We start from the raw sequence: 14512 nt of genomic DNA, 5'->3' as shown, positions 1-14512 counted from the left end.
ATCGTCGCTCACGGCATTGTGCAGGGAGATCAGGAAGGCGTTGGTCTCGGCGTCTCGGGGCATGGCGAGGGTGCCGCCGTCTTTACCACATGCCGCTGCGGCTTCGTCGAAGGTCTTCAATGTGTTGAAGGCCTTGTAGCAGATTCCATGCCACATTGTGTAACCTTTAGGACAAGATACTGCAAAACATACAGTCAACAATAGGCATTGGTAGACATTGGTAATAATAAAAACATTCCGGAATTTCGCTACATTTTCATCATCAGAAGATGCGATGCGGTAAGGAGTAACTTGTTATTACATATTTGCGATAGCAAAGCCTGTATCGGTTTCGTTGGTGTCCACGGGCGCCGCCATTTTGTCCCAAGGTAGTGGTGCATGATGCAAAGTGATGTCGCAAGCGATTTTGATGTGTTTACGATCTGTCGTGGAATGTTATAAGCTTTTAGTTGTGTACTTGTCGGAAAGACATATAGGGACGACAGCCGCACAACAATGACTGATTGGTCTGTCTTATGGTGAGGTTGTATTTTTTATGCCATTTTTATGTGTTAAAGTTGACGAGGAATGCTATGACATTACGGTGGACTTATTGTACTCTGATGAAGGCAGCTGAAAGAAGCTTAGTGGGAAAATTGACTGTGAACAAAGACTATCATTGTAAATTCTGTAGCTATAGGAATAGTTAATGACAAAATATAATAATGCAATGGAATTTTGATGATCAGCGCAACACATTACTCCTCTTATCCGAATGGTGCTTTCAAATAAACCATCACAGATAACACACATAACAACTAAAACCAAACTTACGCAGCGTCTTACTCATCTGGTGAAGACGGTGCTCCAAGGCGTCAACAGTGCTGGTCAACTGAGATATGCCCTGTAAGGGTAAATATGTACGTAAGAATACTGTACCATGCAGGCAAAAGTGATTCGGCTATTGACAAACAGATAGGGTCCATGTGTTCTCAGACTCAGGTTTGTCGCAAAGATATTCTAAAAATATCAAAACGTAAAACATATGAGGAAAAATAGGTGACATTTTCGCTTGTTGAAAGCCTCTCATAATGCCAGATATAATATACAGAATCCGTGTCGAAATGGATGGATATATGAGAGGCTTTGTCATTAAGAGTGCTTTGTACTACAAGAGTTTTACCTCTTTATTGATGAACGTCTGAGGAGTGAGTGCAACAGCAACTAGGCTTAGCAGGACGGCAATGCCGGCTGCCATGTAGCTGCGGTGGAGGCGGATGAAGCTACAGAGGGCACGGCGGCCGCTTACTCCACCGGGATACGTGCAGTCTGTCAAAAATGTGATTGGCTCAAGTAAATTTACGCAAAGAAGTTGACTCAACAAACTGATACTGCAGAAAAGTACGTATAAAATATGATGAGTATTTGATCATTGATGATTTTGTTATCTTTTTGCACAAGCGCCCTGTAAAATTGAAAACGGCAAGTTACAAAATCGCCAACTACCTGCAAACGTGTACACCGCATCGGCTTCATCTTCGTCCCCTTGTGAGGGTGTTTCAGGAGCGCGGTTGCCATGTCGGACACGCCCGCGGGAACCACCCCGACGGACAGGAGGGGATTGGGACGGCGGCCCGCTGGTTTGCCCGGTGCCAGATATAGGTGACTGAACGGGCTCTGCTTGCTCGTACATTTCTGCCATACTGTGCAGACAACTGCCAAACAGTGCAGCAGCCAACGTCAAGGTGCATGAATATGGACAACAATGCCATGATTAGTCTGAAGAAGTAAGGGTATCTCTGCCCATATTTGGAAGCATCTCTGCTCACATTTGGAGGGATGACGCCGTATGACGTGCACCGATCGGCATTTTGTTTTTCTACAAGAGGCAGACTAATTCTCTAGAAAAAAAGAAGTTAGATCTCCGCGTGCGTGGTACTCGAGCTTGCTGGTGGTTTAGCCCACCCGACCTGTAGGTCCCATTATTAGGAAAACATGTATTTAACCAATATAAAGTGTTGAATTTATCATAAAAGTTCATCTGTGTTGGTAAATGACATTATGGATAAACTAAACTTTACCTAACCAACACCAAAATTAATTGAGACTTACCCCAAATTTTCAACCGACTCCGCCAGCCTTGTTCACGGAATGGCCTCGTCTAATGTAGCTTCCGGACGTGACGTCAGAGATATGTGACTGCAGCAAAAGGTCGTAAATGCCAGATAACCTGTGTCGCCCCCCGTCTCTGTTCAGGAAAGGACGGTATGCGCGGATGTACAGCCTCCTTAACTCCTCTTGCAAAAAGTTCCGGCGGCTCTGAATCGAGGATCTTACCTTTGTCGAGCAAGACGGAGTGTTTATTCTAAGAATACTCTTGTGAATATACTATCACAACAAACAACCACAAACACACCTTAAGGACTGCAATTCCTCGTGTGGTTTATAAAAGTCATTGTCCAAAAAGTTTGATAACTAGTATATACGGATATAACCAATTCTACAACCATTAAAATCTTTCTCACCGCAGTCACCGCTTAGTAACTTAAAGACTGTTGCACTAACTGCACATTAAACTCAACCTCAGACACACCATAAACACCGCACCTTCATGCCTCGTGTGGTTTTAATGATCAGTGTCCAACGGTTAGATACCTACTATATATAGAGCACACTAATTACCACAATAACCGACATCTTTCTCACCACAGTCACCCCTATGTAAGACAGTCGGAGCCACATAGTTCCAGTTTACAACTTTTATTCAGTCTGTCACACAGACAGGTTTCGCCTATGTGGCTTTTTCAGTGGTCCAGACTCACATGAACGCATACACAGCGCCAACATTGATGCAGGAAGGTGCTGATGAGAGACTCAGAGGCACGATGCAACTCGATTCAAAGGGAGCTTTATTCACACATGTGTGGTACAATTACGCCATGATGGAAGAGAGCGACCACGTGACCCTTAACACTGACGTCACTCAATAGTGACGTCATCACATAGTGGCGTGATTTATCTTCTTTTCCATTTCTTCTTCTTTCTGCCTTAAGATTCTGATTGAAACAGAATAAAATCTGACAATGTTGTCTATTTTTAGTGATAAATCTGCAGAGCGGACATGAACTATAATGGTATTATCCATGAAATACCCCTCCCCCTGTTACAGAAATAGAAAATTTAGAACCGGTGAAGAGAAAGCAACATGACAATGTATGTGAAAGAAATTGTTGACTGATGAGGTAAGGTTTGTAGATCATAATGTAACAAATAACATTTAACATCAGATTGTGAATACATTACGTCTGAATATTGAGACAGTTGAATGGCATAAAATGTCAATGTTACCATAGAATTACCGCGTCTAGATTAACGTAACATGGGGAATGATATACAAATATAGCAATAATCAAAAAGGTTACTGATAAGATATGGATCAGAGTTCTGTTTGGCTTGTGAGTTGTCCCAGTTCAGTGTAGGGCGACGCGATCTTGGTGTTTAGCGCTCTTCTTGGCAGACGAAAAGTCAGTGTTCGCTGGTTGAGATGTTCCTACAGGCAGCTACAGTTCCGTGGGTTGATGCTCCTCTTAGTAGATCACAGGTTACAGTTACGGGTAAAGTTCCGGTAGCAAAGTCCGTGGGCGGTCTCGGTCGAAGTCGGGTGAACCAGGAAAACATGGCGGATGTTGTTGTTGATGGACGCCGCAAACACTCGGTCGGGGGAACGGAAAAATAAGGGTTGCCGGATAAATAAGCCGAGGCTACTCCCTACAACTTCTATGAGTCCTCTGGGGGTTGTTCAGCGAAGCTCCCTGCAACTTCTATTGAAACCTCTGTGGGTCTACAGCGAAGCTCTTTGCAACTTCTATTGAAACCTCTGTGGGTCTACAGCGAAGCTGCAACTTCTATTGAAACCTCTGTGGGTCTACAGCGAAGCTGGTGCAGGGATTAGGTGTAGACGGCACGGCGTAAATTCCGACCGGGGTCTCCGCGAAGGAGGTGAAACGCCAGAACCCCTCCTACACAAGTGAGGACGTCCGCCATTGTTGTAGCTACATCCTTTTGGTTACGATTGGCCCGTTCCCTCTATTGCGACTCCTCCAGGCACAAAGTTCGGGTTTCGACATGGGTATCGTTTCCCAGCCGCTGCCACCACGCCAACATTGATGCAGGAAGGTGCTGATGAGAGACTCAGAGGCACGATGCAACTCGATTCAAAGGGAGCTTTATTCACACATGTGTGGTACAATTACGCCATGATGGAAGAGAGCGACCACGTGACCCTTAACACTGACGTCACTCAATAGTGACGTCATCACATAGTGGCGCAGTACTAGTATACCATCTTTTTTTATATATTAAGCAAAATTTGCAGACCTATAACAAAGGAGCTTCCATCAACGAATACCGAATATTCTGGCATTAGGCTTTTACGTCGTTTAGTACAGCAAAAAGTAGTCAATCTACAGTGAAAACAGCGAAGTTTCAAGTCTTTTAGTGCTTGCATATTGACCGTCCTGTCTGTTGAAGCAGTAATGGATTTGATAAGGCCAAACCAGGAGCGTTTCGTTTTCTAAAACGTTCCCGATGTAAAACCGTCTGGCTACGTGACGAAAATATATTAATGTAAATTCTCTGCAATTCAGATAAAACTGAGACATGCCTACCATTGTAAAGAACTGCATCATTGCTTTGGTGCGTATTCACTCTTTCTCGTGCGTTATTTTACTACTCAACAAACTTGTAAACAAACTTTGTTTTGACCCATTGTTACATTTGTATATTCATCGTTTGACTGGCTAGTAGTTTACGGCAGATATCCGGAGGGCCGGTTTACCGTGGTGGAGATAGTTCCGCCTGTCGCCTAGGGACGACCTGAAAACAAACAGGAGACATGAGATATAGAGTAATGATGCGTTGTGAAATGGTTTATAATAATCAATGGTCTAACGTGCTTGGTCTGATGGACACTTGAGCTGTACCATGTTTACTAGACAGAAAGGTTTCAGGAAATGATACGGTTATAAGAAATACCTGGGACAGCCTGGCATATGTAGCGAAAGTGCAAGTCGCATGAGACGTCGGCCCACTTGTCCTTCCGGGTTGGGAGTGCGGAGTGAATAACGCAATCCGCGTTGCCATGATAGCTGTTCGGTTGCCCCGGAGTTGTACGTCCCAAGTGCAGAACCATCCACCCACTCAAAGCTTCTCTCTTCGCGCTGATAGTGCAGGCCGAACCAGAATCCCACCTTGTCGCTCACGGAGTTGTGCAGGGATATCAGGAAGGCGTTGGTCTCAGCGTCTCGGGGCATGGCGAGGGTGCCGCCGTCTTCACCACAGGCCGCGGCCGCATCGCCGAAGGTCTTGTCTGTGTCAAAGGCCTTGTAGCAGATTCCACGGAACTCTGTGTAACCTGTAGGACAAGATGCTGGAAAACAAGTTTTCTATTAACATCGGACTAACGTATAGACATGGGTGATATTGAAAACGCAGCAATACAAATCTAAACATTCATAGATATGCTTCCATAGAGTACCTGCATAACGAGTAAATAAAGACAGCAAAGAGTATTAAAATCATTAACAAGATATTTAATCTCATGTGATGATTAATGCCACACATTATTTGTTTCATACTAGTCATATCACAAAAGTTCCTGTTTTTATACCAATGATATTTTAAATTTCATCCTCTCAAATAGTACACACAACAAATTAAACAAATAAACTGGCATCTTACAAAGACGCTGCTCCAAGGCGGTGACTCGGCTGCGCTCGCTGTCCAGGTCGCGCTTTAAGGTACTCAGGAATGGTGCCTGAGCCCTTTTTTGGGGTGTTTTTGGTGTTCTGAAAATACCATTTAAAATAATGCATGGACCTTGATTTTTTTTCAGGTAGTACCTTATTGTCTTAAGATAATTTATGCAAATTGGTATGACGTCATGATGACGTCATCAAGAGCTATAAGGCCACGCCCATTTTTAGGAAAAAATGGTAAAAAGGTGTAGCGCCCCGCTTGTAGTTCAATTATCATCATCGATACTTTGCAGAAATGTAGATAATAGTGATACAAACCGATCTGCGCGCGTTTTTGATGATATTTTGCAATTCAGATTTTTTGTGAATATTTTTCCTCGATTTTAAATTACCCCTTACGCTACCGGCAGTCAGGAGCGCAAAATAGCGTCCCCTTGAGGCGGCTACGCGGGAAGTTGTACCTTACGGGGTAAACTTCAAAATAAGACCCTTTTTACCCATTTTTGATGAGTAGTTTTTGGGGCGAGACGCCCTAAAAATTAAGTACGTAGTATAGGGGTGGTAATTTCACCATTCTGATGTCGAAAAAGGGCCAAAATCGCAGATTTCTGTGCCGCGTTCTAATGGCCCGGTTACTTCCGGGTTGAATCGCGGTCATTGACCTCTCAACAAGCGTTATTTCCCTATTTGGAAGCCAGAACACGAATTTCCATCTTTCCAGAGGGCGTAAGTAACAGCCAAAACAAGCCCTGCCCCGCACGGAGTCACGTGAGCCTCGTGACGTCATCCCCGCCAACCTCCCTGCTCTGAAAATCAAAATGGCGGACGAGCAGCCGACGACTTCGGGTGGCGGGAAAAAGAAAAAGAAACTACCTTCCAAGCGTTATGCTAACCTTGCTAGACGCTCGAACGAAGCCCAAGGGCTGGGTAAAGGGTCGAGAAGTACCAGTTATGAGCCACCAGTAGGGTATGAGGTCAGAAACTACGAGAAAAGTCAGGTGATGAAAACCCCTGGGAAGACACGGGTTCGGAGTGCGGCAGCCTCGGTGGACGTTTTGGAGGACAGGTTAGGCACATTTCTACCTGCTTGATATCGTTATTTTGTGTACTCTACACATCATTAAATCACCAAATTTCCATCTACAAAGCTCTTGTAGCTATCATGACCTTGGTCACAATATCAGTTGAACGCATACGACCATGTTTAATACTGGGGACTTTCTTGTGTTGGTCGTCACGTTCGTATACTAGTATGTGAACAGATGCGTGTCCTAACAGTACACCAAGATGAAGATACTGCTGAAATTGACAACGCAAGTTTAAGATAAATAAATGAGATAATCTATTTCCAGTGGTATAGAGGAGGATTTGTGTGATGAGTCGTGTTTGCTGTATATTATGAGGAGGTGTTGATTCTAAATATTTGAGTATGGCGTAAGCACGAGAGGGGGGAGGGGCGAAAGAGGAATGATTTGAGGTAAGGATAGTTTCCCCGTCCAAATCGCTAACATTACCGTAGAAAAACAGAATTTATAATGATTTTGTTCCAATGTTTCATGTTAGGACAAAACTTATGTACCGTAAAAGGGTAATCTGCTAATCTGGTGTAATTTTACTCTCCAAGCAGATGTAAGGCTCCGTTTTTTTTACTTTTTTTTTGTGGCGTTTTTATCGGGCTTTCTATAATTCTTCTTGTTGTCTCATGGCCAACCTCTGCTTGAAGAGTAATGTAATACTTGCAAATAACATTTTGAGTTGTTAGCAGACCTTACTTCATAACTTATTTTGAGAATGACTGGTACTTACCAGACTATCCCAGCATATAAATCCAGACCTTGAATGAATAACCGAATATGCATTCATAATGTTGAGAAACCTTTCAGAGATTGCACAGAAGTTGTATTGTATATTTACTGTGACTCAAATCTGTCTAGGGGTTTCAACAAGAGCCTTGTTCTGGAGAGCTCTTGCTCTGAGAATGATGACATCTCCTCATCAGAAGATGTGGAGTGGACTCCTAGTGGGCCCACAACTAGCAGTCCAAGCCAACCAGCAAAGATGAACAGTCTGACTGGAACATCAAGTGACACGTGGAAGACCATGGCACCATCTGTCTTCATCGCGTATGGTGAATCACTTGGATACTTGATCGATCAGGTGGGTAATATTGCAGCAAGGCTTGTTGAATCACATAAACCACACAAACTAAAGAAACTAGGGGAGCAAACAATAGTACATAATTTTTCTGTACAATTCCTGAAAGTAATTTCTGAGGTTGTAATCTCCAAATTTGATGTATGTAGACACAAATGTAGTAGCATTGACTGTCATTGTTAGGCTATACCCTTTCCTTTTTTATATTTCATAACAAAACTAAAAATGTTGTACTACTTTTAGTTCATCTGTTCTGCTGTTGTAGCATACTGGACATACAGTTTTCTACACACTGTTGTTACTTGCTTTCTCAGCATCCATTTGCAATGAAGCATAGTAAGTTCTCTCTAAGATAGTAATTTATCTCTCAGGAATGGATGAATGTGTGAACTGATTTCAGTACCCAAATTGATTGTATCCATTTTTTCACTATCAATTTTGTCCCTCGGTGCATAACGGCACATTATGGAGCTAACTTAGTTTTCCTTGCATACAGGTGAATGACCAGAGAAGGTGCCAAACTGAAGGATGTACCGGAGTCCTTATGCCCTGTGATGTAGACAGAGCCGGGCGTGGTGGCCTTATGCGTGCTGAGTTCCGATGCACTGGCATCTGTCGAAATGCTGCAGTTGCCTTTGACGCCTCTCCTTTCACACAGCTACAGCGCAAAAATGTCCTTGGCCGTGTTGTTGCCCTGTCCTTTATTCTGAATGGACACACATATGAGAAATACTCACAGGTCCTTGGTCTGGGTCTGGGCATCCCTGTGTTTTGTGACAAAACATACTATCAAATCTTGAAGGATGCATACCCAAAGATCCATGCAATTCTGGACAAGCAGATGACGGATGCAAGAGAGGAAATGAAGGAGATGGACCAGTCAGAGATTGGAAGTTGGAGCCGAGCTGTGACGTCAGGGGATGGTGTTTACCACACTCGGGGACACCACAGCAAAAACATGACTGTTTTGCTTGTGAACTATCAAAAGAACTCGCTCATCTCTGCTGTCCATCTCTGCATGCGTGGAGAGGATGAGACCACATCTCACATTGAACTTTATAAAGGGACAGCAAAATCAGCAGAGGGGTATGGCTTCGAACTGATTTGGGAGGAGTTGAGCAATGAAGGCCTCAAGGTCGAAGTCCACTGGCAGGATGCGGACAGCACCAGCGCACGGTCTTTTCGTATGTACTACCCTGAGGCTGATGGGTCAAAGCTCATGTACTGTGGTGGGCATGTCGGGCGAGCCCACGGCAAGCAGTTGGAAAAGCTTGCTGCTATGAAGATCTTCTCTGCTGGCTTCCAGAGCAAACATTCCAAGTATAAACTGGATGGGCTGAAATGCCATTGCAAAAAACATTCCCCCACCTGTGGCTGCCTGACACCCAAGTGTATAAAGCAGATGAGGATAAACCATTTTGCATCACTTGTCCAGAGCGGGGCGGATCCAGAAGTGTACGCCAGAAGGATGACAGCCCTGGGTAACTACCACGCACGGGATGTCCACACCTGGAAAGAGGGAAGATGTGACTTTCATGGAGACAAAAGGTGCACATGTGGACACTGCAATCAGCCGAACGTGACATGTGAGGGAGAACCATATGCAGTACGGCATCCGCTAACATGTCCTATGCACACTATGGCTTACCGGATCGAGTGCGAAGAAAGGGCATCGAGAAGTAAGGATGTAATCCACCCGGAGATGGGCAGGGGGCACTCAAATTATCCTGAGGCTCGCAACAATGTTCTCATAAGGTCAGAATGCTTCCATGTTTTTGTCTGCTATTATAGTGCTAATAAGTAAATAACATGTCTTTTCTTGTTGAATTGCTTTACATGTGCCAATCCAAAATGAGGTTGCATAAAGAAGCAAATCAATTATCACTAGTAGACCTTTGTTCTACCATACAGGTATCATAGTAGATAGAAATATAATTTGTCCTGAAATTCCTCTGTTTTTCAACCTTAGGTACAGGTCCAAAAGCATATCGCTGAACAGATTAGGATATTGCACATGGACGGACATCGGGCTGCTGCAGGGCAACATGACGTGGTGCTTCAACAAGTATGGTCCAGACTACCACTGGATTAGAGAAGTCTACCAAGACTTGGGGCTCCCTGTACCAGAGGTATATTTTTGTTTGTTTTGCCACAAACATTATCCACACACACACACACACACTAACACTATCTGTGAGGAAATGAGATGTAAATCAAGATTTCATTGGCACAGAATAACTGAACATATTGTAAGGAATAATGCTTTTGTACTTTTGCCGTTTGCATGAATGTGGCTGTCCTGTGTGGGACCTCTGTTGTTACTGGATATCTGTAATGATTGATCGCATAAACCCACATAAATAATCTGTTTGCTTATGTGCTTCTATTGTTTTGTCACTGGATACATTAATCCCTACCTTTTTCTGTACCATAGGGTGTTCTTGAAAGGGCCCGAAAGAGGAACGAGGAGCGCATGAAGCGCCTGGCAGCTATAAAAACAGAGGAAGCAAAGGACAGAAGAATAGCTTTGAAGGTAGTCAATTTCACTGATCTCTAAAGTGCTAAAGACAATAGCCACCATATGTATCTCCCTCCTTGCCCTCTCTCCCTCTTTTGCCCGCTTTCTCTTGCTCGTATAACTCTCATATATGTGTATGTATATCTATATATATCTCTATATATATCTTTATCTCTCTATATATGTTTGTTTGTATAGTCATGTAGCTATAATAAATATGTAGCTGCAACTGGTGACACAAGATGTATGTTGTCAATCTGGATTTTGATGGAACCATCATTTCCATTTCACAGGTGGCCAGAGCTCAGGACCAAGAAGAAAGGAAAAGATGGAACAAGAGGAGGCCCATTCGTCACTCCTATGGAGAAGAAGAGGGAGGTGTAGAAGACTGCGATAGCGGCGACAGCAGTGCAGATGAGGACAATGAGGCAACGAACATTTTAGGTACAACAGCCATGCCTTCCCAAGAGAAGAAGAGGTTAACTGTTGTCTCTGTGTCCCGAAAGAAGTGCGTCTGCGGTGGGGACGACCATATGAGACGTTCAAATAAGAAGTGTCCCCTATATCAGGAACCACCAAAACAGATGGAGGCTAGAGATGACAGTGAAGAAGACGATGTCAGTGACGACAGTGATCATGTCACCAGTGAAGAGGAGTCGGAAGAAGAGGACCTCCCGAGAACACCCCCTGCGAAGAAGAGGAGGAACCAGGACGCTGTGTCCAGAAAGAAGTGTGTTTGTGGAGGGGATGACCACATGAGACGCTCCAGTAAAAAATGTCCCCTCTACAAGGAACCCACAAAGCAACGCAACTGAAAAAGGAAGCTGTAAAGCAAAGGAGTAATGCTCTGTTTCCTTCCAGCACTACCTCCATAAGCATTGATGGGATTTGACCTTTTTTTTGTGAAATTATCGTGTAGGATTATGATGGAAGCCAAGAAAAACAATAGATCTGTTTTGTTACATTCACCCTGTCAGTTTTGCATTGAAAGTATGTCTTGGCAAGTATGTATAGTTCGCACATTTTTGCCTTCTTGCTGAGAGAGATACAATACTTGTGCCTACATGTAGAATTTCAGAAAGAAGTTACTTGTAAGTTGCTTCATCACAGCACTAAGCATTGATGGAATTTGTGTAAAGTCAATGTGTATGATTATGATTGAAGCCAATGAAATATATAATATAACATAATATAATATAACATCTGTTTTGGTACATTCTTCCCTCACCCTACTTTGATGTATCATGGCTTCAGTGTGCCTCACCTGTTAGTGTTGAAAAGATGTCTTTGCAAGTATGTATTGTTTACTCATGTTGCTTCCTTTATGAGAGAGATGTACTTTTGCATGCACATACTTGTGCCTGTGTAGAATATCAGTGACAAGTTACTTGCCATTTTGTTTTCATCCCAGCACTACCTCAGCACTAGATGTCCTTGCAAGTATGTATTGTTTACACATTTTCCTTCCTTGCAATTTTCATGCACACTCAATTGTGTAGAACATCAGACATAAGTTACTTGCAAGTTGTTCATGACAGTACTACCTCCGTAAGCATTGATGGAATTTGAACTGTTTGTGAAATTACTGTGTATGATTTTGATGGAAGCATTGAAAAGATGTCTTCGCAAGTATGTATTGTTTACACGATGCTTCCTTGCTGAGAGATATGTACATATTTTTCATGCTCGTATTTGTTTCGATGTGTAGAATATCAGTGACAAGTTACTTGCTATTTTGTTTCCATCCCAGCACTACCTCCATAAGAAGTCTGTGAAATTATCGTGAAGGATTATGATGGAAGCCAAGGAATACAATAGATCTGTTTTGGTACATTCATCATATAAGACTTACATTGAAAAAATGTCTTGGCAAGTATGTATTGTTTACACATTTGACCAAAATTGCTTCAAAAGTTGCTACACCAGTGTGGTGTTGTCAATGTCATATTTCTCTGTGCAAGCTTTATAACTGGTCCAGCACTTTGTAAATATTCATAGCTTTCATTCCTTAGTTTGATACATACAGAAAGAAACAACAAACAAATACCTATGGTGCTCATGTTTATTTTCCATTTCCTGTTATTTAGCATGATCTTGTTTAGAACACTGTACATATTATGGATATACATGTAATATGTTGTCTTTATAAAAATACTATGTTGAAGATTGTACTTCTCCTTTATAAAAATAATCTGCTGAATACTGTACAAAGTGGAGTAGGATAGGATAGGCAGGGGTATGAAATGATGAAAAAAGCAGGGAAAGTGTTTACTACATGTCTAAAACCTAAGAAAAAACTACATGTCTAAAACCTAAGAAAAACTAATACTTCTAAACAAACAGAGGCCAAGAACGATGGGCATCTGGTGGTAGAGCCTGCTGTTCAGGGCTTGTCGTCAAAAAGATCGGACACCTCGACGTCCAGGGTGGGCTGGTTGTTGCTGTTGTTCAGGAGCCAAGCAACGTCCTCGCCAGAGGGGTAGCAATCACGTACGATGTTGAGCAGCTCGCTACTGTACAAGTAGTACGTACCCGGGGGAGCGCGTCGAAGGCCCTGCAAGTGACATAGAAGTGTGTACAATGAATATCTTTTTCTAATGAAAATACAAAATAATTGTCTGAATGGATAATTGGTACAGAACAACAATACAGCATGAAGTCATGGACATTAGAAGTAAATGTGTACTAATGAAAGAAAATGAATTAGACTTCTCTAAGGACAAGTAATTCATACTTCGCGCTTGAACTACAATTATCACAGGACATTGATGCCAAATATTTTCCTTAGAACAAATCAAGGACTATTTTTGTAAATAAAGCAGAATTCCCCCAAGAATATAATGGGATTAGAAATTTGTTGGAAAATATAGGTAATTCCCATGGAAAACTTTGAAGAAATCTACCTACGTATGTCAAGAGGCCACTGAGGGCACGGTACACCCGGTTGCGCCTCTGCATGTTTGTGACTACGTAGCGGTATTGTCTGAACGCCGTCACGACCCTGGCGCTGAGCCGCTGATAGCTGTGATGAGAAAAACAAGACAATAAATTCCAGACCAACAACTTAGAACTTACGTGTCAAGATCTGTACACCACTACGACATGCATAAGAATGGGATAAAACAACAGCGGCCCCTTTGAAGAGTACCGCTTATCTTTTCGGCAAATCTTCCCACAATGAGCCCTCATGACTGCTTGTGATGCTGTTGTTTTAAACTTGAAGGTATATCACTCATAGAAAAATTGAGAAAACAAATCTTAAGCCCGATCGTCCACATTTCTATTCAACTTTTTCAAAGTCAACGACTACAGCAAACGTACCCCAAGCCGTTCCCGATACTGCGAAGCTGGAGGATCGCCTGCGTCTCCAGGGCGGTCTCTTGTGCAGTCGGGGTCCTGGACGCGGGCGCCGGCATGGCTTTGGGAAGAAAATCAAAAATCATTATTTGAAAACTTGTACCGGTGAGTTTTTTTTAACATTATCGTCATTTATGAAGATCGAGAAACAAACTTTGTCGAGCACGTGACATCAATAGTTGTAGCACATATTCAAATTATACCTCGAAACGTTCGAAACTAAACACGGTAAAAATTTCGGGAAGTACTCTTGCAACAATTTTTTATTTGCAAACAGTATATACAACGATTATATACAACTTTCTCCGCGGCAAACAGAAAAGTTTCTTGGTCGCAACGTGGCGAATTGATATGATCAAAATTGTTACCATGTGGGAAGGGAAGAAAAACACACAAAAAGAATTTAAAAACAGACCTCAAACTTTGGCACTGTCGCGGATTATCGGTTCAGAAATGTAGACAAGTAAAAACAAATCTTACCTTTCTTCTTTGGCATCTAGATGGAGAAGAAAAATCGAGTAGAGCGTGTGAGAGAAGTCGAAACTGTTGCTGTTGATGAAATTATGACAGAAGATGATCGCGCTCCTCACGGCCTAGTAATATATGCATGATGTCACTCAGCAGCGCAATCTGATTGGCTGGGTCGCGGAAACTTTGGCGCCACCGGACCTTCGTAGCCATTGGTCAGGGCCCGGCGCGTGGGTCACGTGCGTCTCATCCGAAACGGTCGACACCCATTAATGCGCTA

General features: G+C 42.9%; 2 protein-coding genes across 2 annotated transcripts; one reads left to right on the top strand and one right to left on the bottom strand.

The window, feature by feature from the left end:
* Positions 1-5783: 5783 nt before the first annotated feature.
* Positions 5784-11589, top strand: LOC118424302. The gene is made up of 6 exons (XM_035832847.1): positions 5784-6801; positions 7670-7892; positions 8386-9644; positions 9859-10018; positions 10324-10422; positions 10701-11589. The coding sequence occupies exons 1-6, from the start codon at positions 6554-6556 to the stop codon at positions 11220-11222; spliced, it is 2511 nt and encodes an 836-aa protein (XP_035688740.1). The 5' UTR covers positions 5784-6553; the 3' UTR covers positions 11223-11589.
* Positions 11590-12455: 866 nt separating this feature from the next.
* Positions 12456-14370, bottom strand: LOC118424297. The gene is made up of 4 exons (XM_035832845.1): positions 14245-14370; positions 13729-13825; positions 13315-13429; positions 12456-12961 (listed from the first exon to the last, which is right to left on the bottom strand). The coding sequence occupies exons 1-4, from the start codon at positions 14258-14260 to the stop codon at positions 12791-12793; spliced, it is 399 nt and encodes a 132-aa protein (XP_035688738.1). The 5' UTR covers positions 14261-14370; the 3' UTR covers positions 12456-12790.
* Between the last annotated feature and the right edge of the window lie 142 nt (positions 14371-14512).

The sequence above is a fragment of the Branchiostoma floridae genome, chromosome 10 (assembly GCF_000003815.2).
Source record: "Branchiostoma floridae strain S238N-H82 chromosome 10, Bfl_VNyyK, whole genome shotgun sequence".
Taxonomy (NCBI): domain Eukaryota; kingdom Metazoa; phylum Chordata; class Leptocardii; order Amphioxiformes; family Branchiostomatidae; genus Branchiostoma; species Branchiostoma floridae.
This window is presented reverse-complemented; position numbering and strand designations above follow the sequence as displayed.